Source organism: Gallus gallus, chromosome 3 (genome assembly GCF_016699485.2).
Source record: "Gallus gallus isolate bGalGal1 chromosome 3, bGalGal1.mat.broiler.GRCg7b, whole genome shotgun sequence".
Lineage (NCBI taxonomy): Eukaryota > Metazoa > Chordata > Aves > Galliformes > Phasianidae > Gallus > Gallus gallus.
This window is the reverse complement of record NC_052534.1, coordinates 105,066,029-105,090,687: the sequence shown is the minus strand read 5'-3', so window position 1 is coordinate 105,090,687 and position 24,659 is coordinate 105,066,029. Positions and strand designations below refer to the sequence as shown.

The 24,659-nt window shown below is 49.4% G+C and overlaps 1 protein-coding gene across 3 annotated transcripts in view; it reads right to left on the bottom strand.

Annotated features, from left to right (window-relative positions):
- OTOF (otoferlin) overlaps positions 1-24,659 on the bottom strand; it is a 71,819-nt gene that overhangs the window by 46,702 nt on the left and 458 nt on the right. For all 3 annotated transcript variants that reach the window (XM_046939401.1, XM_015285201.4, XM_015285203.4), the window contains exons 2-4: positions 21,747-21,805; positions 16,697-16,785; positions 3,127-3,226 (exon numbers count right to left, since the gene is read on the bottom strand). In XM_046939401.1, coding sequence (XP_046795357.1) covers positions 3,127-3,226; positions 16,697-16,785; positions 21,747-21,805 — 248 coding nt within the window. The remainder of the gene's footprint in view (positions 1-3,126; positions 3,227-16,696; positions 16,786-21,746; positions 21,806-24,659) is intronic.

The window sequence follows — 24,659 nt, the reverse complement described above, 5'->3', positions numbered from 1 at the left end:
ACAGTTTTTCCAAGAGAAGACCCCAACCTTTAAAGCCCAATCAAATACGTGAGAGTTCATCTTGCTGCAAACAGCCATTGATGCCACCTCTGTCCCAGTGTCCAAAGTCCTCCTATAATCACTGCTTTGGTCAAAGCAATCAGAAAATTATCTCCACTAACAGCATGTGCATTTTGAAAGGCAAGCACAAAGATTAAAGCAAAACAAAACTGAAAACCATTCACCACCTCCGTTCTAAGTTGCAGGTTAGATCGAATGCCAAAGCAATTAATTTTAGATACAAGGACAAGACGTTCCTTGCAGAAGGAAGAATTCAGCACCAGACTCACTTCAAGGGAGAAGAGTGATGGGTGCAAGGGCTTTAAAGATGAGGTGAGAGACATCTCGGGGAGAAATGCCGTGAGAGCAATGGGTTCTGCCCTGGGGAAGGCGTGCGAGATGCACCTTTCCAGCTCTGTGACTCAAGGATGGCTTGAGTGGTGGGTTTTTTTTTTTTTTTACTTTTTTTTTGCTTGTTTGTTTGTTTGTTTGCAGAAAATCTTCCTTTTCTCATCTATATTTTTCAGAGGAGGTACAGCATCCTGGCTGCCTCCAACCTCAGCTCGTCAAAGGGAGGATGAAAGGCTGGGAAACATGGGAGGCGGTCTGGAGGAATGCATGAAAAGAAATGGGAAACTGTCAGTGCAATAAAATGCATGATTTTGTTTTGGGCTGTGATGACTTTATTCAAGCCATCATTAGTTGGAAGGGAAAATAGTAGGTGTGAGCTGAAGCCAAGAGAAATCCACACCGCACAGAAAACTTGAGTTGTGACAATAAAGAAAATTACTCAGAGAAATGATTCATTGAAGGGCTGTTGGATTCCTCTGTCATTGGACTTCCAACGATCATTTTTATTTGTGCGGTCTTCTTTCTTAACTTTTCCCCCACCTGATGAGACAATAACAACGAGTTCTGAGGTGTCCCAGAGCTGCTCTTGTTGAAGGCCAGATTACACCAATATGAAATTCCTCCTGGCTCCACAATTCTTTGGTCTCTTAAGCCCTTTGCTAGGACAAGTCAATAATGTTATTAGGGCCAGCTGGAAGCTGCCAGCAATGCTTTGCAGTCAGCAAAGAAAAGAAGAAAAAAACGTTTTTCGACCCTTCCACTGTGTTTGATTGCAGAAAGACGAAGCTGTGCCTGGAAATTGCTTTCTGCCCACCTCCGCCTCCTCAAAACATCCCATCATTTTTCAGCCCCCTGTCCTTCTGACTTCAAGAAGATGTGGTCGTGGGGGAGAGTCTTCAAGAACTCCGTGTCATTCAATGTGCCCACTGTTATATTTCCACCATCATTCTCCACGCAGACATCCCAGGTGTTGCTCTCTGGATTCTCTCCTCAGGGCTCCCTCAGTTTGATTTCATCCCCTTGCTGGAGCAAAGGCAGGCAGCAGTGGTTTGGGGAGGGAATTCACGAAGCTCATTTGTCTCTGTGCCCCTGAAGTTGCTATGGAGACTGAATGGGAGAAGGGACTGAAATCCAGCCGAAAGCCCAAAATGTAAACACGCCCTCACCTCCTGGCTCTGATTTTGACAGGGGAGACTTGGAGCTAAAATGTCCCAGAAATGAAGGGGAAATAAAGGGACGTGGCATTTCTGCCCAAAGCAAGATCCTGAAAGCTGAGATTTGTGCGTGTGAATGCACATGGCTTGCGGTCTGCAGAAGATAGGGGGGTTTCATCACCTCATCCAAGGGCGATCTGTCTTCCTGTCACATCTGCCTTGCCAGCGTTGTCCTGATCCATAGCAGTACACAACGCTCAGCATTTACATTTTCCAGAGCATTCTACAGACACCAATTAAAAAAAAAATGCAGAGAATGTAGATATTGGGTACTCAGAGGGGAGTTGGTGAGCATGTTCAGCCATGGAGTGGGGAAGATTATTTGTCCTGCAGGTGTCTCCAGTTAGATGCTCTTGGCTTGTAAAGAGGTGAAGGACAGCAGATCACCTCCCTTCACCTGTTGTGTTGCCCCATTGAGTGCCTGGCCAGGCCCCAAGGCACCAGGCAATTCTGGGACCTCCTCAGTCGTAGAATCATAGAATCACCAAAGCTGGAAAAGATCTGAAAGGTCATCCAGTCCAACCACCCAGTGTCCTAAGCTAGCTCATCCTAAAATGTTATTGTTTTCAACATCAAGAAGTTGCCCAGATTTAATTTCCATCTGCTGATTTTTCCTATCACCCCCTGTGATACTGAATGGTCATATATGGGGTTTTCCTCCTTTGGATGTTCACATGGACTTTAGGAAAAACCAAGGAAATATCAGAAGGTGACTTCTCCAGTCCTGAAATCATCACCACATCCTCAGTCTGTGCTTTCTCCATTTTCTTCTCCCTCCTTAGGACTGGTATCTTTCTGCTTTTATTCCCTTTACCCTCACAGAGTAAGCCAGCTCGTGCTTCCTGCTAATGAAACCATTGGTCTTTTTATTGCTAGTTGCTTGTCATTAACACAAGGGTTATGCAATTAAAGTGTTACATGCAATTGCACATCTTAATGCTGAGCCTAAAAAGCTGCTTATAAAGGGATAGGAAAGCATTGTGTCTAGCAGAGGAAGGAGACTAAATTTTCATGTCTAGTCAAAACACAGTGGTTTTTGATGCACAAGACCAAAAGTCACTGTATTTCTAAGTTATAAAATGCAGTCTCCATGGGAAACAGCTCCTATGAGATGCATTAAACAGCCCTGAAATGTGCTGAGTTACACACCACTGAGCTGCAGGCGGGGATTCTGTCCCTTAGTCTGGGGGACTGGATGAAGGATGCAGATCCAGACTGGGTCACTGGTGACAGGACATTTTCAGGTTATTTCTGAGCTGTGTGCAAACAACTGCACCCTGTCTGTGTGCAGGCTAAGGGGAAAAAAGGGGATTTGTTCTCATTTTGGTTCTGCAGAAAATCCTTTACATCTGCAGAGCCATTGGCCTTTACACCAAGAGTAATGGGATGGAGGTGAGGATTTGGTCATTCAGGTGCACAACACAGGCTTGGCTGTTCCCATAGAAAGGGCTGGCAGAGGTGCAGGTGGACAGATGGACCAATTCTGAAAGGCAGCTGTGGCCAGTTACTCCTTGCAACCCACCTGGATGGCCGAATTATTGTCATCTATGAGTGTATCTGTCACCTCCACGTGCCCTTCCTCCACCACCTTTTGCAGGACCATCCGGAAAGTGCCAATAAGCCTACAAAACAAAGAAAAGCCAGGTGAGGTGCTGTGAGCAGCTAGCAGAGTCCATTTTCAGTGGGAAAGTACTTTGATGGCCAAGAGCCACCAGAGCACGTGTGGTTGTTTGGGTTGCTTTATTTATTTATTTATTTATTTGGTCAATTAGTTGGTTATCTTGCATCGCGTTGGCCTTGTGAGGATCCAGACAGGAGATGCAGGGCCAAGGATTCTAATGAAAGAGATGGTCAGAGGAGAAGCCGTTTTTGAGGCAATGCTGCTGGGATAAAAACGCAAAGGAAATGTTGAGAACAATCAGCCTTAAATTACTAGGGTACAACTAAGGGAACCCAAACTGGACTTCCCATTCTGGATGTGCCGCCCTGCTGGATGCCCTCATGGATTTCCCATCCGGATGTCCCAGCCTGCTGGATACCCTCAAGCAGCGCAGCAGGGCCCATAGAAGCTGTGTTATCTCCATCCTACTGTTTCCAAGACCCAACTGGATAAAAAGCTGATCAACCTGCTGCAGGTGAAGCTGACCTTGCTTGGAGCATGAGACTGGACTAGAGAACTCCAGAAAAGCCTTCAAATCTGAACTACCCAATGGACCTTTGATTTCATCCTATAATATCGTTGTTAATGCTGTGGTCTGTTGTGCATGAGCCATACCAGACTCGGTCCCCATGTGGTTGTTGCACCTTCTGCAGTAGGTGACAGCCTCACCTAAGCTGGGACCACGTGGATCAAGGGTTCAATATGTTATTTCTTCTTTCTGAATTTGTTCCTGCTCTTGTGCTTGAGGGCTCAAGCATGAGCATGCTGACTTCCACTGTGGGCTGCAACAAATGCCAAGGCTGAGGTGAGGGCACACGACACCTTCCAACCACCATGGCTATTCTCCCTGAGCATCTGATCACCACCAAAACTCCTCCAGGATGAGCAGGCTGAAGGCATCTCATTGCTCCTGGCAAATCTTACCTGGGCTCTCCATACTCCACTGCTCTCACAGCCAGGGAGGGCAGCACAGTGTGCACTAAAAGCAGACAAGTTCATTAAATCAAAACCCACAGTGAATACCATGGAGAGCTCTCTAATAAAAGCCATTACTTATCTGCTGGCTCATGGCTTGTCAGAGAACTGTGACTTTATGTTCTCTGTGTTCTGGTGTTGCACCTGAGGGATCTTCCCAGGCTGGGCTGAGTCAGCCTGAGCAAAGAGCCAGCTGTGAATCAAATGACACCCAATGTGGAAAAAGCCCTGAAATGTGCAATGTGGCATTGCCTTACACCACTGGCCTTGCATGTCACGTCCAGTGCTATGAGGCTGATGATAGCAAAGATGTTTGATGGCATGCACATGTTCCTGCAGTGCTGTACTCTGGCAAAAACAAAAACAAAAATAAAAACAGCTGCTGGTTAAGCTATTTTTTGGCAATTTTTTTGCTGATTTATCAGGATGTGATATCAAAGAGGGAGATGGGAACTGCCTACAACATACATTGGTGTATGGAGGGCTCCTCTCCCACCCCCACGTAGCCCCAGCTCTGGTGCTGTGTCTGCACTGACTTTGGAGATGGACCCACCTGGAGCACCAGCGTGTCTGACCAGAAACAGGACTGTGCCACGTTGTAGTTTCATCATACACCACTCACCACATGGCCTACCCAGGGGGATCATCATCAGCCCCTTGGAAATGCTGCACAACTCTCAGGCGCAATGGTGGTGGCTTCTCTGCTCTTCTTAGACTGTGGTGGACCCAGATGTGTCTGCAGGTGGGAACCCCCCTTACCAGTGTGGTGGGAAATGCAAAATGAGCTGAAGCTACCTGGAAGCAGCCTGATCTCCACAGAACCTGCCCTGAACTCAGGCTGCCTCCACCTTCCTCTTCAGCATCCTCAGGATAATGCTGGAGGCAGAATAACACTGCGACTGCAGCACCATGGCTTGGGACATTACCACTTTCCATTTGAGCTGTGGAGAGTGCTCTAAAGTGGTTCCAAGCTACCTTGCCTTGTTTGACAATTGCAGGGGAGTGGGAATGTGCCTGTGCTCAGTTTACACCAGCTGAACATATATTTCCCATCTGAAATCCCCTTCAGCATGGGGCTCACAGCTGCTGCTCCAGCAGCAAACCAGTCTAGGGCTGCAGTTTTTCTGAAGGCATCTCACAGCAGGACACTGAGCTTTTTGTTCAGGGACTGCTATGTTTGGCTCAGAGCCGTTGTGTGAAAGAGACCTTCTGCACTGAGGAAGGCCACCACTGGTGCTAGTTGAGGATGACCACTGGCTTTGTCCAACCAAACCTGGGGGGTGCAGATCCCCCACCTCTTTGCTCACCTGTTGAGGCTGTCTCAAACTCCTGGGGAAGAAAATTTTCCCAGCATCCAACCTGAATCTCCCAAGCCACAGAGCGTGCCTATTGCTCCTAACCTCTCCCTGTACGCTGCAAGCTCCAGCCATGAGTCAGTTAAGCTTTGGTGTTGGTGATGGGTTCAGTTGGTGGCACTGACCATCTCATACCATGTCATCTGCTCACACCAACAGTCCCTTGGGGGACCTGGGGTGCAGCCTGGGGGTGTCCTTGGCGTAGCTGTTGAGGGAGCTGCAGAAATATGCAGTCTCAAGGCTTTAGGACTCGGTAGCAGCGATGTGCTTGGACAGCAGCTCTCCCCAGAGGCATCTGGATCTGGCCCTGTCAAAGTGCATAGCAAAGAGAGGAGGAAAAGAGCCCCGGCCTCCAACAGGGAGCAAATGCCTCCAGGGGGCATTTCACACACAGCCCTCCTGTGTGCTGTAGGGGAAACAGATTAAGAGGAGCAGAGTCACAGAATCATAGGGGTTGGAAGGGACCTCTGCAGATCGGCCAGTCCATCCTCCCGTTAAAGCAGGTTCCCTAAAGAAGGTCACACTGGAAGGTATGAGTTTTAATATCACCAGAGAAGGAGACCCCATCACCTCTCTGGGCTGCCTGTTCCAGCGCTGCGTCACTCTCACAGGAAAGAAGTTCTTTGTTATGTTGATATGTAAGTTCCTGTGTTCCAGTTTGTGCCCATTGCCCCTTGTTCTGTCACTGCACACCACTGAAAAGAGCCTGACCCCATACACTTGACACCCACCCTTTAGATATTGATAAACATTGATCAGATCCCCTCTCAGCCTTCTCTTCAGTCTTCATTCTCCACGAGAGATGCTCCAGACACCCACCATCTCTGCAGCCCTCCTCTGGGCTCTCTCCAGCTGTTCTCTGTCCCCTTTGAACTGGGGTGCTCAGCACTGGGTGCAGTGCTCCAGATGTGGCCTCCCCAGTGCAGAGCAGAGAGGAGGAGAACCTCCCTTGCCCTGCTGTCCATGGTCTGTGCAATGCACCTCAGGGTCCCATTGGCTTTCTTGGCCACCAGGGCACACTGCTGGCTCATGGTCAACCTTTGATCAACTGATAGTCAATTGTTGGTCAACCTCTGGTGAACCGTTGGTCAACCACTGGTCAATTAGAACCCCCAGGTCCTTCTCTGCAGAGCTCTTCTCCAGCAGCTCAGCCCTTAACCTGTTCTAGTGTGTGCTGTTATTCCTCCCCAGGAGTAAGACTCTACACTTACCCTTGTTGAACCTCATCACATTCCTCTCTATCTGGCTCTCAGCCTGTCTAGGTCGCTTGCCACACAGACTTCAGCTGACATGTCTGAATGTCAGGCTCCTTGTGAAACATGAGCTCTGTAATGCAGGGGGTGAGAATACAGTCTCTGGACACAGTCATCACCTCTCCCAGCATCACAAGGATTTGTGGCAGGTCAGAAACCATCTGCAGCATGCTTGTGGGGAAGGGGGGCAGACCCCAGAGCTGAGTCAGGGGAGGGTCAGGTGGGGGTTAGGGAAAAGCTCTGTCCCAGAGGGTGGTGGGCATGGCACAGCTCCCAGGGCAGTGGGCATGGCCCTGAGATGATGGAGCTTAGAGAGCGTTGGGACAGCACTCTCAGACATAGGGTTTGGGTTGGGTGGTCCTGTGTGGAGCCAGGGGTTGGACTCAGTGATCCCTGTGAGTGCCTTCCAATTCAAGATATTCTATGGTCCTATAATCCTATGATTCTATGCCCAGAGACAGGAGCAGCATCACGTCCACCTCCAGCACTTTTCTGCTCTCTCAGCTGAGCTACACTCCAAAGCACACGCTGCCCATATGTGCTCATAATTGCCTGCTGTTACTGCAGCAGGACCGGATAAAAGCAGGAATCTCAGCACCAGTTCTGGCTCTTTGACAGCTTTTCCCCTGCTGTGATATCTGAACCATGAAAACAGGCAATGAGCATCTGCTCCTGCCCCCTCAGCAGTGAGATGTTGGCCCTTTCAACACTTTCTTCACACCTTTTTGCAAGCTCCTGTGAGACGTGCCTCTGCATCACACAGCTCTGCTCACAGACCTGAGGTCAGCTCATATGTGTGAGAGTTACCAGAAAGATGCATGGTGTGAAGTTTGGGGTGATGCCTTCCTTCCTTGAGCGCCTCCCAACCCACAGCCCCTGCGGGCAAGAGCCGAATAAGAGGGAATGAAATATTCAGCACTTGTCTGCACAGCCTTTCACTTCCGAGTGTTTCATAATTCATCGAGTGCCCTGCTCCCTCCCCTTGCATTTCTGCTCATGGAAAGAGTGAAGGAGTTTTTCTGGGTCACTCGTAATTTTATCAGCCTATAGAAACTTCTTCAGTTTCAGACCCAGCCCAGCTGGTTCTGTGCTTAGAGCCATGGATCGGGGCAGTCTGTGACTTCTTCATGCCCCACAGCGTGCCAAGCTTTGCTCTTTGGACTTGCGGCACGTGCCACCTTTCCATGACACCCTCTGTGTGCCCAGTGCAGCTCAGGACAGGCAGCGTTTTGTGGGATGCTTAAACCTGTCAGGCATTGCCAATGTTGATGTTCCCTCTCCCTCAAAGCGAGGGCTGCAGCATTAAAGCAAGATGGTAAACCCATGTCATCTCCCAGGTGGCCACCTTCTACGTTCCTGACCAATAGGCCAGAGAGAGCTGATGATGACTTCAGGAGAGGCAGCTCTGCTCTGGTTTCAATCTTGCTGCTCCTCTCTGGACAGCCCCACTTTCCCAGCATCCTTCGTGGGCAGTATTGGTGGTAGGTGGACAGTTGGACTAGGTGATGCTGAAGATCTTATCCAACCTTCAAAGATTCTATGTCCAACCTTTAATGATTCCATGATTCTATGAAGATGTAGGCTGTGAAACTGAACACCCTTTTTTTTTTCCAGCACCAAACACAAAGATAGAAAAGCAAACCAAAACACCAACAAAAAACCCTAAAACCACGAGCTCCCAGACACAACGTCACTGGTCTAACAAGCAATCACACTCATGGAGAGCATCTCTGAGCCATCCCATGTGCACACCTATCCCCATATGTGCACATAGCACTTATTCCCAACCTACCCAGCAACGGCAGCAGTTCCATACCAGCCTCCCTGGATGCATCTTTCCCCTTCCTGACAGCCCGGCTCATGCTGATAGTTCTCCCTGTGCATGTGGAAGTGCAATGATGAGGTTTGGTTCCTGTAGGGCTCTGCTGATGCCAACTCCCCACCTCCAATTGCTGCTGGGATCCTACCATGTGTGCGACAGCTGCAGCACCCACCATGACAAGTTGAGCAGACTTTTCATTTCTTAATCAAAATACTGTGTTGCCACCACGTCAAACACTGTGCAGAAGTCTGAGTGCATCCACATTGCCACTATCGCTTTTAGCAGCCAGGTCTGTAACCTCATCCCATATTAGTTCCTGACAGGATGCCTTTCAAAGACAGGGCTGATTGGCCCTCGTTATGCTATTCCACCTGTCTTCCAGGATGTATGAAAAAATATATTTGTATTTAATGAGAATTTTTGGCAGCAGTTTGCTTGGGAAAAAAAAAATTAATTCACTGAAGTATCTTTAATATCTGGAGGCTGCTGAGGTGGAATAGCTGGAGTGTCCTACATTTCACCAAGTTATCCAGACACTGCAAAAACAATAACAGTTGTGTACACTCACAAGTGTCATCTCTGACTTGCCAGCCACAAAGGCTGGGTGGGAAGGGGATGGTAATGAGCTGAGTGATTTGGGAAGCTTCGGCTGAAGAGCTGGATGATTATTGGTGAAGCTGCAGTTGGCTGTACAGTGAAAAATGCTCTTCAGGCTGATTCAAGATTCATATCAGCCAGAAGAGGAACTGGTTTGCCTCTATCAGCATTACAATCATTCAGGTTGGAAAAGACCTCTGAGATCCCCAAGCCCAACCCCTGTCCCACCCCACTATGCCCACTGCCCACGTCCTTCAGTGCCACATCCCCACAGTTATGGAACACCTCTGGGGATGGTGACCCCATCACCTCCCTCATCTCTGGCCTTTTTGGGGTTGGTCGGAAGCTCACCTGGGCTCTGTGTGCTTTTAAAACTAAAATGTGAGGCTGAGGAATCTTCAAGGAGACCTTTTCTTCAAGCCTGACATTACTCAGTGAACAAAAATGTGTTGAGACATTGAAAAACACTGACAAAATCCCAGATGCAACTCAAAACTGCTGCTGGGAAGGGTCCGTCCCACCTACTTGGAGCTGCCCTGCAGTTTGGTGGGGAGTCAGGGCTCTCAGGAGGAGTGATCCTTTTGTAATGATAACTCAGACACATCAGGAAGGACCTCAGTTCATCAAACCCACTCTTCCAGAGCACAGATCTTCTGGCTTATGTAAGATGTTCAACTTTGGGCATACCCCACGGGTATGTGGGTGTTCAAGAACCTCGGGTAGATTTTTCAGCCATAAAAACGTCAAATAGTATTAGACCTGTAAACTTATGGTATCCACAAGATCTTGAGGGATCATCCACAGTCCACTGTGTCTGAAGACCCACTTTGTTATGATTCTGCCTTTTGAATCATAGAATCCATAGTTGGAAGGGACCTTTGAAGGTCATCTAGTCCAACTCCCCTGCAATGAGCAGGGACATGCACAGCTTGGTCTTACAACACAGTTATCAACATAAGACCAGTGAGCTCCTACAACCAATGGCTTGATGCAGGAGCAGCCTATAACTGCACTGGAAAGCGGCCTTCAGAGATTGAAATGGGAAAATGTCTCAGTGGTGCTGGAACAGTCAAGGTTACTGGGTTGTTCCCAGTATAAGATTCCCTCCAAGAGACTGCCCTGTCTGAACATCAATAACAAAGTCTGGGGACCTTAATCACGTATGAAAATTTGAAAGGAACTCAAAGAAGCTGTTTTGGATTGGGGCAAAATCAAACCAAGCAAGGGACCAATGTGCTGTGACGTTATGCAAACCTTCTGTCTGGGTTAAAAGCATACTCAGTTCCATCTGAGGAGGGGTAGTTTGCTCCCTTTTTGCAATTCTCTGCACCATAATAACATCTCGGTGCATGCACTGGAGGCACTGCTCACCCAGGGCATCCCACACTGAGAGGGAAAAGTCTTGGGAGCACTGAACCCTCTGCCTCACTGATGATGCTCCAAGCTCTACCTCTGCGATACTTGGCAGCAGGAAGGTCCCAACAGGGCAACTGAGGCTCCCGTTGCTTTGCAAACCCAGCTCCAGCAATGCCCACCTCCCCAGCCCCAGCCCTCCAAATGCTGGCCTGAAATTGAATTCTGCAGATATCCATACTACTGGAGAAGCTGGAGCACAGAAGAAAAAAAAAAAAGCTCTATTTTTGTCCTGCTGAGCACAGTGCTGTACTGAAAGCCCTTGCTATTAGCCTCTTTGTCTCCCCATCAGGTAAGGGGAGCCAGCTCCCGACTGCTCTCTGCAGATCGGTTTTCTCTCGGGGATGTTATCTGTGCACCCACCCCAGCATCGCCCAACAGGCAGCAGGCAGCTCTGTAAGGTGGCTGCCCGCCCTTGGCCAGATCCAGTTACTGCTTCTCACCCTGGAGAGGAAAATGGTGACATATGCCCAGCAGGGAGGAAAACGAACCTCCTCAGAGCAAAAGATATTTGGTGTTGTGAGTCCTTCTTCATCCTTAAGGGATGTCCTTGTTCTAGGGATGGGGAGAATGTGTGGCCCCATATCACACGCTCTTCTCCTGCGCATCCATCTCCTAGGGCACTCCACTGTAGGGCCACATGCTGTGAGCTTTCACTCATCTCAGAGGTATTTTTTTCAGGTCTCCCCAGGGTACCAGAAGGGAGAAGGCAGAGATAAACAGGCCCCTGTATGAACTCAGTACTTCTAATCAGGTCATCAGGCCACGCAGGAGGTTTTTGGCTTTACCACCTGTTTTCCAGAATGGGATACGTGGCATCAGATGAAGCATCTCAGGTAAAACTCATCATTATCGGTCCTTCCCTTTTGTGCAGCTTTTCAGGTTGCCGAAAGGCACTCGTAATTTAACCTCCATCAGGATGTGGCACCACCTGCTATCCACCTGCACCAGGGTAGGGCATCCCCAAAGCAGTTTGGTTGGCCTTGGCTGGGAGAGTTTCCCAGCCTGGCCATGGTCTTGAGGCAGAAACTGGAAACTTGTAGGTCTGTAATTAACTGTTCCATTCACTGTGGTGGCTGTAGAGGTGCACTGACCCAATTTGCGTGGCAAAGCTTGACATGGAGCACCCTGCTTGTGCTCAGCCTATTTGGCCCCTGACAAGATGGGTCCCAGTGAATGTTGGATAGTGCTGGCTGAAGGAGAGAAGGGGACAGTTTAGAGGCAGAGAAGAAGCACTGAAGGGAAATGTCCTTGGGCCGCCACAGAAATCAGTAGGTTCTTTATATACTTTTCCTGAAGAAATTGCTGCCAGCCATGTCTGGAGATAGGTTCCTGTGCTGGAGTAATGGGTAGCATGCCTCGTTTAAGGTGTCCTCACGAGCTATCTCCCCACCTCCATGCTCCAGTCTCTCCTTTGGGCACTCAGACATGCACTGCCCTGGGGAACAGCTCCCAAGGACAGTCACTGTCCCAGCCCACAACTCCTCCATGGGCACCAGGGCCAGGAGAGGATTATCTTACCACCTAATTAGCTTCATGGTGATGGCCACTGAGGCAGCAGACAAAAGCAAGGCAATGAGCCGCACAGCCACGACTCGGCACCAGATCCCCTCCATTATTCACGGTGGATCTGCATCGGGTGTCACGCCTTTATCTGGGGCTTTGATAAATAGTGCTAATCAGCTGCATGTTAATTATTCACCGTGGCTCACCTTTCCAAACCCTGGAGCCAGGGCACTGCTTCTCCCCACTCCTCTCCCTTTTCTCCCAGACTTTTGTCTGTCTGTCCTTCTCCTCCTCCTCCAACTCACTTCTGTGAAATGTTATGCTGCAGTTATGGCACTGCCTTGTAAACTGAGGGCTTAATTATTTTTGTAATGTGCATTGCCAGCTTTCCCTTGAGGGAGGTGCCCAGCACCATATTCCAGGGCATGAACAGTGTCAGGTGCACTGACTGGGTATTGCAGTAGTACCCATGGCTGTGTCTTGGCAATGATGTGCTGGTATGTGCATCTCTCAGTCAGAAGGAGAAATGCTGTGGGTATGAACGTAATCTCTGGCTAACCCGTTTATGTTTCTGTCTTGGAGAAGTCTTTTTCAGGCTGATTCCAGACACTGGTGCTCAGATCCAAAACAAATTCCTTCCTCCGTCATTAGGCAGCCTGTAGCGTTGGACTAGGGCTCTACTACCATTGTCTCCTTTGGGCTCCTGGTTGTCTTCTGCCTCAAGGAATTTCAGCCTTCCCAGCCCATCCTTCAGCCAATTCTCCATTTTCTGAGCCCAAACAATATGGCCCTGGGGCAAGGTTTGCTGGGGATTCCACTCCATTACCTACTCGTCATGCCATGTGGCTGTCCATGGGTGCCTGAGACAAGTGCAGGCTAGAAGCTACAACTTTGGATCTACAGGAGATGTGTCCTTGAGCTGAGCCCTCATTCCCATAGATACCTGTACTGCAGGGAGGAGATAAAGCTCCTTTTGGGATTCGGCTTGCCACTGCTTTCAAGGGAAAATAAACTTGGGCAGTTTTTCCCATTTAGAATCGTTTGAGTTGGAAGGGACCCTTAAAGGTCATTTGCATGAGCCCATGACACAGTATTTCATCACAGTCATTGATGGCTGAGGATACACATTGGTTTGGTTCTGAAGAACAAATTCACGCTCACAATAATGTTTTTTTTTTTGGCCGAAGGTGAGCCATTTTTTGAGTCCTCATTTTAAATTTGCAATGTCTTGGTGGAAGCCTAGAGCACTGCCAGGGATGAGGCGCCCACAGCTCTTGGGCAACCTATGCCAGAGCCTCACCACCCTCATATTGAATAATTGCTTTCCTATTACTGAATCCCCTGATAAAGAATCCTTCCCACCTTTCCTGCAGCCCCTTTAGGTACTGGAAGGCCACAGTAAGGTCTCCCCAGAGCCACCTTTTCTCCAGGATGAAGGCCCTCATTTCTCACCCTGTCCCCATAGGAGAGGTGCCCCAGCCCTCTGAGAACCCCTGTGGCCTCCTCTGGACCCTCTCCAACAGCTCCATGTCTTTCTTATGGAAAAAAAAATAAAGCATTAATTGTTCAGCATGATGAAGTAATAATTGCAAACAGCTGCAAAAAGTCCCTGTGATGAGTGTCCCTTTCCACCTGTGGTGCCAGCATGACACTCCTCTCCTGGAGTGGGCTGCAGGGAGCAATTATTCCTCATGCACCTCAGTGCTACAGGGATGCTTCTGGGATCATCTTACCTCTGTCTGTAGATGCCAGCACAAGGAAACTGTTCCTAACCTCAAATGCTTTTTAGTTTATCAGAGAGAGATGGGGCAGGTAATTAAAAAGCTCTGGAAAGCTTCAGCAGGGACCAGGGGATGACCGACATCTCTCTGATATCAGCCTTGTGCCATTATGGCTGGTGGTTCTCAGTATCCTGCCCTGGGTCCTCAACAGGACAAGAGCATCCTCCAGCCAGTGCCTGGCCCCAGAGCTGCTGGGAAGGAGGAACTCTGCTTTTGAAGGCAAATGCACTCCAGAAAGAGGAGCAGCAGTTCCAGCCTGTAACGACGAAAAGCAGGAAAACACACTGGATAAATATTTCTATGCATTGTTCCAAGCCAGGAGGAGTTTGTGGTAATCATCACAACCCAACTGGCAGCCTCTGATTCACTGGTAGCATATTTTAGTGAAGTTGGAATAATAGAGAAATCCCAGCACAGCGAAGTGTTCATACAGGGTGAATGGAGAGAGCCTGGCAGCAGTCCTAGGAAAATCATAGCAATGCTCATAGAGCATTCAGTGAAAAGCAGTTGAACACCAGCGTGCAATCAATGGCATCCCAGGTAGGTTCATGAGGGGATAGAGCCTTCAGAACGGGCTTGGTTTGCTTCTTTTGAGCCCATTTGTTGGGTAGCTGTGTGCAAGGAATAGGTTCTTATAGCATTATTGGTTTAACCATGCCTACTGTCAGTGCTGCACACAAACAAGGGAAGATTAATGGGGAAATTCTAACAATAGGTCATCTGTTGAAAGTCATCATTGAGTGGCAGAGCCATGGTACAGTTTTGCTGTTCAAGATATGTCTACTATATCACTGACTGCAGCATAAAAACAACTTGCAGTAGGGTTTTGAAGTGATGTGAAGACTGAGAGCAGTCAGTCACCAGGGAGTGGAGGAGGCACAAGAACTGTGAGAACCTTGGGATGTGCCCTAGCCAAACCAAAGGGCCAAAAACATTCCAACCAACGCAACCTGCAACACTCTTACTCCAACACAACCTGTAGCCCAGGAGCGGGGAATAGAGACTCACTCATGAGTGTTTATAACAGAAGCATGGATGCTTGTTTGTTCCAGTTTCTCCCCAGAATTTGGTTTAAGAAGAATCGCAGAACCATAGAACCATTCGGGTTGGACAAGACCTTTCAGATCACCGGGTTCAACCTCAACCCACCCCACCGTGCCCACTGCCCACGGCCCTCAGTGCCACATCCCCATGGCTCTGGAACACCCCCAGGGATGCTGACCCCACCACCTCCCTGGGCAGCTGTGCAACTGCAGCACTGCTCTTTCAGAGCAGAATTTTTTCCTAGTATTTAGAATCATAGAATTGTAGAGTTATCTAGGTTGGAAAAGACCTTCAAGATTACTAAGTCCAACCACCAATGTGAACTACAGAGTCCCATCACTAAATCAGTCTGCACTGAAGATGAGATGGCAGCAAGCATCATCTGAGCTCACTGAGGTCTCAGTGGAAGACAAAGAGATGCAGAATTCACCCTGGGCACTTCAAGCCCATTTAGCACGCCAGGACATGGCTACAGCCTGTACCACCAATTGCTACTTGAAGGTAGGGTTGATCAGGCATGTGCAGCCCAGGCCCAAATGAGTCAAAAGCAAACTGAGGAACATAACCGAAGAGACAAGAATGATAAGACAGAAGGTCATCCTGGGAGTGAAAGTGGCTCTTGGCTGGCTGATGTACCCAACCTGCTTGTATATTCAGCTCAGCAAAACAAAAAAGTCACTTGGTTTCACTTACAGGATATTTGTGTTGGGTAGCTGGAGATTTCTAAGAGGATTTGGTCATCTTGGAGGTAGAAAGAATTACCCGAGTAGTTGCTTGCTCAGCCTCCAGCCAGTGCAGCCTGCATACCCTGGCTATTCCACTCCCCATGGAGGAGTAGAGGCAGTTCTTTGCAGACACAGATACTCCACCTCCTACCTTTTAGTGCATCTTTCAAGTGGATTTTTTTTTTCAGGTTTTGAGAGAGAGAAAGAAGACTGCTTCTTTGTGTGCACAGCGCGTAGGAATGTTGTCCAGGAGGTAAATGAGGTATGCCCTGAAGTGCAGTTTGCTAAGGCAAAGCCACCTGACTCAGTTGGCAAATCTTCATTCAATTCTGCTAAGTGATGAAGGCATGAAGCCTCAGGCTATCGTGGATGGAGGGATGGTCTGTCCCTGCACACCATCTGTCTCTAGGCTGGGGTAAATGCTTTGCACTATGTTGCAATGGCATTACCCAGGAAAGATGTCTGCATGGTCACAGCAGGAGAGCGGAGCACTGAGGAAAGCATCAAAAGAGTGTCTGCCCAAAGAGCAACCACTACTGTATGGATGCAACATGAAAAGTGAAGCAGAGCTGGAATCTGCCCCCAGGCCCTGGGCTTCCATGTATGGCTTTACTCTATGCAAGCCATCTCCTTGCCTTCCTCCTCCAAGTCAGTGGAACCAAACCAAGCCAATGGAACATTGACAGTGGAGTGTTTGCAGCTCTCCCCGTGCTACTCAAGCTCCTACTTAAATCAAGACAAAGGTAGGTAACTTTTTTCTTCTCATTTGTTGGTCTTGTTTCTTCATTTGATTTCTACTTTTGTATATTTAGCATGCTTGCCCTACACAGCACCTACCCAACCCAGGAGACACCGCTAGCATCTTCCTCCCACTCTGGTCCCCATACTGAACAGACATGGATCCAGCTCAACCAAGAGCAAACCTGGAGATAGTGGGAGGAAAGTGCAGAGCTGCTCTCACCTATTGGTGAAGACTTTGCTGTAGTTGAAGACCTGGATCTCCAAGATCTCGTTCCCATCGATGTTGCTTGCAACTGGCCAGCGAAAGGTCTGTGGAGAAAGGACAGGAGGGAGATGTCAGGTTGGTTTTGGAGAGCTGCTCTGGAAGCGGCGAGGATAGAGCAGAAGGGACCATGGCAAGATCTTAACCAACCCTTCTTCCTATCAGAAGGCAGATGTATATTTGGGATTCAATTTTTTTTTATTTTTAGATTTTGGGATGTGTGGGGGGGGTTCCCTCCCCAAGACAAGAAATCACTCTGCCAGGCCAAATGGCCAAACCACCTGAGCTTCCTTTGCCTCCCCAACTCCCAGATCCCTTTCAGCATCCCACAGACAAGCAAACCTTGGACCAAGCTGCTTGGTGCCATGATGGCTGGATGTGTGGCTGCATGGGGACATGGTGTCCTGAGTGCTGAGGCAGTGGGACCTGTGTTGTCTGTATTCAGAGCCTTAAGAGGAAAGTGCTTGTCAAGCAACTTTGCAGGCAGACGTTTGTGACTCTTCAGAAATATGCTGATGCTCATTTCTGAAGCTAATTTTTTCCCTTTTATGTTTTCTGCAGTGCATCAAGGAAGCAAATGGGAAAAAAAATTATCCAGAAATAGAAAAGAAAACTAGAAATGGCCTCGCAATAGGAATGTCAGTTTGTACCCAGTCACACTGCTGGGAAATGTGTTTGCAGCACAGACACACTCTGCTGGAAAAATAAACCCTGGTCCATGCACAGGCTCTTTCCCACTCAGTAGAAGGGCATTAAGGAAGATATTATTGGAAAAAATTCAACTCAGAAAAAGCATTGGTACAGACTGCTCAGGAAGGTGGTGTATTTCTTCCACCATCCCTGGAAGAAAGGAACATGCAGAAGTGTCTCTGAGGGACATGGTCAGTGGACAAGGTGGGATGGGCAAGGGTTGGGCTTGGTGATCTTGGTGGTCTCTTCCAGCCTTAATGGTTCTATGATTCTATTTAGGGACGTGGTCAGTGGTCATGGTGGGGTTGGGCTGGGGTTGGACTTTGTGATCTTAGTGGTCTTTTCCAACCTCAACTATTCTGATTCTGTGATTGTCCTCAGACCATATTTTGGGGAGGAATTGGAACAAACAAGCATCCCTGCTTCTGTTAAGGATGCCTATGGGTGAGTCCCTGCTTCCTGCTACTGGGCTGCAGGCTGGGATAAGACTGTTGCTTGTCCTCTGGGTTTTATAGCCAAGTTCCACTGCATGAACAATGAACAGATCCCACAGCTCAGGTAGGGCTGCCAGGACAAGGCAGAGAAATAACAAATCATCAACTTCCCCCTTGGTTTTAGAGGTTTTGAGGTTTGCCAGGCAGCAGAACAACAAATAAAGTCACTTGGAAAGCGCAGTGACCTAGAAAGGCTCCCAACATCCCCACTAAGCTTTGCTGAGAGCCTCCCACACCACGGAGCTCATCTGGCTATGTTCACACTGCAGCCAGTGAGCAAATGCCAAAGCACTGCACTGGGGAGAACAGCAAACCTCAGGGATGAGCTACAACCTCCCTTGTTCCTTCTTCCTGGCATTATTTGTGGCCTGATGCACGCCGTGCTCTGTGTGCTAGAAGAGGTCTGCAGCCCCAGGAGGAGAAGCAGTGCAGGGAGGGCCACCTACCTGCAGCCACTCACACAGTCTGCGGAGTTTTGCCTGCAATCCTTGGGAAAGAAACATGCTGACATCCCCCTTTAGGGGGTCGCAGCCTTCCTGTTGTTTATGGACACCAATTCAGCTGATTATTTCAGTTAAAGGAGAGTACTCTTCTCTGAAAGTTGTCCAGAACTCCTTCCCAAATCCATCATCAAGACTGTGAACATTACTCTTATCCCCAGGCTGAGAACGAAATCCTGTACCATCTTCCCTTGGAACCATTCTCCATCTCCACCAGTGCATGGAAAGCCATTCCCACTGTACTGGGGTGTCAGCCCTGCTCCCCCTCCATCTTATAGATATCCCATGCCCTAGGATATCCTGCAGCAAACTGTCTATTGATCTCCTGAGGATGCTGTGCTCTAAGTCTAACGTAGATTTCAGCTGGATTTAAGGCTGGAGGGAGCCACAGATAATGGAGAACAAGATCTCGAGTCACCAGACACTGCCGTGATGAATGTGGATGTGGGTTGCAGTGGGCTGCCAGGACAAGCTGCCACTGTCCCTTCCCCATCTACTTCACACCCATGTAGGTGTTCACATAGGTGTTACATCCCCAAAGCAGGGCTGGGAGCTACAGCAATCCACAAGCACTGTCACCCAGCTGGGAGAGAAGGACCTGGAGGTGCCAATGCACACCAAGTGGAACACGAGCCTGTGATGTGCCACTGATGCCAAGGAGGTTAATTATGTCCTGTGCTTCATTAGGTGCTGGGGGCAGCCCCTGTCCAAGGTGCTGGGTTGCTCTGGGTGGCCCCGTTGGGCAGGGGAGTGACCAGAGGGACCCAGTGGTGCCTTCAGCCCCAGGCATCCCAGGATTCATGCATTCTGTGAGTCTCTGATGTCCCTTTAGGACGCTGCCTGGCTGGCTGTTAATTCTCCTTACTGGTTTTACTGTTAAGAGTCTTATTAAAAGCCCTTTGCTAAGCTAAGCAAGTGATGCTTACTGGGTCAGTTTTATCTGTTTTATTAATGAAGAGAAAAAAAAAAGACAGAGGCAGATAAATGCCTTTGCAGAATGCAGAAGCCAGGTGCTTCCAGCGAGACTGCTTCAAAGGAGCTGGGAAAGGCATCTCTGCAAGGCAGGTCTCCCTTTCCTGCAGCCCCAGGGATCTTTGGCTGCATGCTCGCCCTGCCTGCTGCCTCCCAGACTGATTACTCAGGGACATTTCCAGAAGTTCATGTCAAGGCTGAAACAATGGGTCTCAGCTTTCTTGGTCATGGCAGTGAGCTTGTCCTGGTTCCTACAGGAGAAACTGAAATTAGACAAGAAAGAGCACATGGAAGCCAGACAGAGATTTCCGTGCTCAGCACCATCACCAGAGGTCTCTGCCTTTCCCATTTTCCCTTGGAGCAGAAACAACTCAGGGCGCACACAGGACATGATACAACTGTTCCTGACTGTGCTAAACAGCCAAAGCACTGCATTCAACCCCTGGAACATCCAGCAGATTCTCTTCCCCAGACTCTGGAGAGGCACAGGTTCTGCATAATTCATTAAGAAATGTATAAAGATAATTGCAAAAGAAATAGAGTGAAAACAAACAAATGGAAACCACTGAGACAGCCCAAATTCTGCCTGGTAGTGGCTTCTTCTGAATGTTAAGCAGTGGCCGGGAAGGTGATGGGCTCGGTGTTTCCCTGTAGAAGTTCCCAGTGGGAGTTTATCATAGAATGATAGAAGCATTATGGTTGGAAAAGAGCTCACAGATCACCCAGTCCAACACCAACCCACCCCACTGTGCCCACTGCCCACATCCCTCAGTGCCACATCCCCACGGTTCTGGAACACCTCCAGGGATGGTGACCCCACCACTGTGGGGAGCTGTGCCACTGTTGCGCTGCTCTTTATGAGAAGAAATTGTTCCTAATATCCAACCTGAACCTCCCCTGACCTAACTTGAGGCCACCACCTCTCATCCCATCACAGGACCAGGCAGATCGATGCTTTTTGCCAGCTTAGTGCTAACTGCAATCCTACTGGGGGTGCATTCAGTCCCCTCATCCAGATAACCAATAAAGATATTACACAGGGCTGGCCCCAGTGCTGACCACTCACGACCAGCTGCCAGCTGCATGGAATTCCATCCACCACCAAATGAGAGGTTTCATAGGGGAGGAGGAAACAGGGCTGCAATTTGAATGCCTTGATTGCAGCAGAGCTGCAAGCAGCAGCAACCTCATCCCAGAACCTACAGCTGATCCTGCAGGTTTGGCTGAGCTCCCAGCTGGAAACAGGAGCTGGAAACAGGAAGTGGAGCTTTGTCCTTCCCAGCGTAGATTGCATTGGATTCCCTGGAGAGCATCGTGCCATGGGTGCCACACTGGGACCTGCATGCTCAGCAGCATTTGGCACACATTTAAGCACCTGAGCGCCTTATGGAATGGCTGCACACATCTCATCACATCCAGGCAAAGGGTGCCTGACCACTGCAGCCCCATTGCAGTCACAAAAGGCTGCCAGCTCCACCAGTGCACAACCCCAGTTGGTCGTACTGCAGACACCTCCCACACCCAGCATCAGGGCTTGTTTTCTTAGGGCAAAAAAGCTTTAGAAAGCAATAAACAGTTTAAAAGTCTTCCTGTTCCTTGTAGATCCTCTGTTCTACCGCCCCTGGGAACGGGTTAACTTCTGTGTGAAACACAAAGCAGTCAAAGGAAGCATCCGTTCTCTTTTGAATACGTATTTCCATTTTGAATGTGACTTCTTCACAGCATCTCTATTCCCCGCTTGTGTGGGTGACCTTATTTTAATCTTCTCTAGATATGGTCTTGGTAATGACAGAAAGCAAGGCTGCATTTTGAAACTGCACAGAGCTGGGGCTGCAATTCCTTCTTTCAAGCCCAATTCCTTCTCTTTCCCTTCCCAAGCCCAACACTGGGAGCTGGAGTCTGATCCACCAACCTGCAGGCATCCAACATGAGGGTTTGGGATGTGAAGGGCTTTTTCCCCCTCAGGGAGGGGATCTGCAGGCACTGCACTTCTCAGTGCCGACAACACAGGTTGTTGTTTAGGAATAAAGCAGAATCACGCTGCTTGGATCACTGCCACCATGGAAAGTGCAGCAGAGCCGTCCCACAGTGACACCCCCCCCTATCCCAGCCAAGGAGTGTTTGGTCCAAGAGACCCATTGAGCACCCACCAGAGAAGTGCTGGAGCACACTTAACTTTGAGATCGTTCCCCAGAACTGCTTTTATCCCACTGTGCTTGCACAGAGCTACTGCTGCCTTGGGAATCCCTCTGCTCCATAGGGAGAATGAGGATAAGTGTATGGAGATGCAGTCATGGCAAATGGAAACCACATGTGTGAGATGGAGCAGGAGGAAAACACTGCTCCTCTTACCTCATCAAACCTGGCCTCGTCCTCGCAGTTTTCCATCACTCGGGTGTAGAAGGAGAGCCCTACAGGGGGAGAGGAGGAGCAGGTTGGTTGCGGCAAAGTGAATGGGGGGAGCTGCCCCACATCTCTGCTGTCCTTTGGGATGCTGACATTGGCTTCCCCATGGAGCATCCCCCACAGGGTAAACCCAAATCAGTTTTTGTGGTTAAGATCTACTTCACAACAGTTCAGAAGGGAAAGTTATAGAAATTCTGATAGTCTCTCGCTGAAACAAATTGAGGCTTTTTTCCTTCTGGAAAGGTATGCTGTCTCCTAGGTAATAAAAAACACTGCTGAGCAGTCTTTGGTGTTCAGGAAAGCACAGGCAACCCTTAATCAGGGTACACAGAGGCTGGGACACCCCTTACTCCTATGGGTCAACTTCTATGTTGCTACAGATTGAAATATCATGATTGTATGGCTCTTTGTAGGAAGTGCCCCATCCCCTTTTTACTTTAACCATCATGCAAGGAGCAAAAGAAAATCCCTTTCAGGTGCTGGCAGACCTTCGGCCCCATGCAACAGCAGTCCTGGGTGAAGCAACCCCTGAAGGTGCATGTATGTCCCAAAACACCTTTGGGTTGGATATTATGAACAATTTCTTCTCAGAAAGAGTGGAGACGCAGTAGCACAGCTGCCCAGGGAGGTGGTGGAGTCACTGTCCCTGAAGGTGCTCCAGAACCATTGGGATGTGGCACTGAGGGCATGGTGGGGTGGGCTGGGGTTGGACCTGGTGATCTGTGAGGTCTTTTCCAACTGTAATGATTCTATGGTTCCCAGCTTCCTGCTATCAATGCAGTGGTTTCTTGCAGGTCTCATGCCACTCAGCTCCACCTGCAGGACCAGGAATGGGGCCACCAGATGCATGATCCCAAATGTCCTTGGCTATGGGGACAAGCAGCACCTTAGCCCTGGTGTCTAAGTGCACTGAATCTCAGAGCAAAAGCTATGCTAGGAGCAAGACAGCCTCTGGTGCATGGCAAGAGTTAGTAGGGCACCTCCAGCTCTGGGGAATCCAGCTGTGGGTGCAGCAGCCCCTGGATAGTGCTTGCAGAATGCAATGAACTGTTATCCAACAGCAGCCCTGGACAAGCTCAAATCTCACTGGGAGACAGGAGCTGCCCCCCATTAAATGAATGGGATGAAGAAATTCCATCAAAGGACACTTCCAGTGTTCCCATCCCCATCACATTTCTTTCTACTGCAACCCCTGGATGTGTTCCCACTCTTCCCCCAACAGCAGCCTGCAGAGCAAGGAAAAAAAGCCAATTTCACCCAAATGTGAGTGATTTCACCTGCAGAGCACAGAGCTGGGGAGCTGCAAGAGCAGCTGATGTGGGGCTGTGCAGCCTGGAGCACCTGCTGGGGAGTGATCTGTGCCTTGTGACTCAGAGAAGTTCCAAACCACCCCCATGCCTCCTAAGAAGAGTTAAGCAGCTCACAGACGAAGGACTTTGGATAAGACATCCCAACATCCCAGGCACGGGTGGCCCCTGGCACTGTGTCCCCTGGGCACCCAGTGAGTCAAGTCCCACGCTACAACGGGAGGAGAGCTCCTGATGCTTGGGGTTGGATACTGGCTGCAAGGAGCACCAGAAGAACACTGCCATACTCCAGCACAGTGTTGCTCTGCAAATGCCTTCTGCAAGGCCCACCGGTTGCTGTGTGCTGTGTGGAAGGATTGTGGCTTTGCCAAGAGATGCAATACAGGGGTTGGAGAAGGGACACCTGGCTGAGATAGCTGGGGACCAGAAATGACCCAGGATGGGCTGGTGGAGGACACCTCACTCCATTTGTGGGGCTGCTCTAAAGGGGGTGTCCTCCCTCTAGAGTCACTGGAGAAAAACAAGAGACTCTTCCCACAAGATTTCGGCCCAAAAACTAAGTGTCTACGTTGGGATGCTCCCTTGAGCCTGGCACTGAGGTCACAGAACAACCAGAGCCTGATGTGGTTGAGATTGCTGGGTCCCTCTGGTCCCCTCCTGCCCCAGAGGAGCCACCCAGGGCAGGGTGCTCAGCACCATGGCCAGGGGCTGTTGGAGATCCCCAAGGAGGAGATTCCACAGCCAATCTGGGCAAAACCAATGGGACCCAAAACACCACAGCTTCACAGCAGCTATGGACTCCCTATAGACCGGCTCCTTGTTGTTCCTGAATGATGATGGGACAAGGGGAAAACAAAGGCTGAGCCATGGAGATGCTAAACACAAGTAAGCACTAAATACCAACAAGCAGACCAGCTTGACAAAAAGACTGTATTGCTGCTGCACTCTGAGCTCCTTCCCCCCATGTGATGCCAATGCAAGACCTGGCCCAAGAATGAGGCACAGGGAGATGAGCCACAGGCTCCAGCTGATGGGTAAATCTTTGTTCCTGCCTCACTATTAGTAAAACACACAAAATCCTTCGTGTTTCAGACAAAATACCTTCCCATAAAGATTGTACAGCTTTGGTATCATCCCAGAGTGATCATCCCAGTCTCTGCCCTACAGCAGGGCAATGCAGCCCCACACAAGGTCCTGTCCCAGCTTCACACCGGAACCAGGGATTGCTCCCCCTTTTAGCAGTGAGATTTTGCCAGCCACAACCTCAGGATCCAGCCCTTCTGGGTCTGATCACTGGGAGCTTCTCCTCTCAGACTGGGTTTGATGGTGACATTGAGTGTCCTGGTCACGAATCCCATGGGTGCTTAGGGTGAGCAGGGGGAGAAGCATTCCCAACTGCATACAGGGGTGATCTCTGCCCTATCCATGAGGCTAAGCTCCCTGTTTGCCCAGCAGCTGATGGCAGCGGGCTGCCAGGCAAAACATTCCAGCACAGGGGAAGGAAGTGCTACTCTGAAGTTTGGTGTCACCCCACCCAGAGTGACAGTGACAG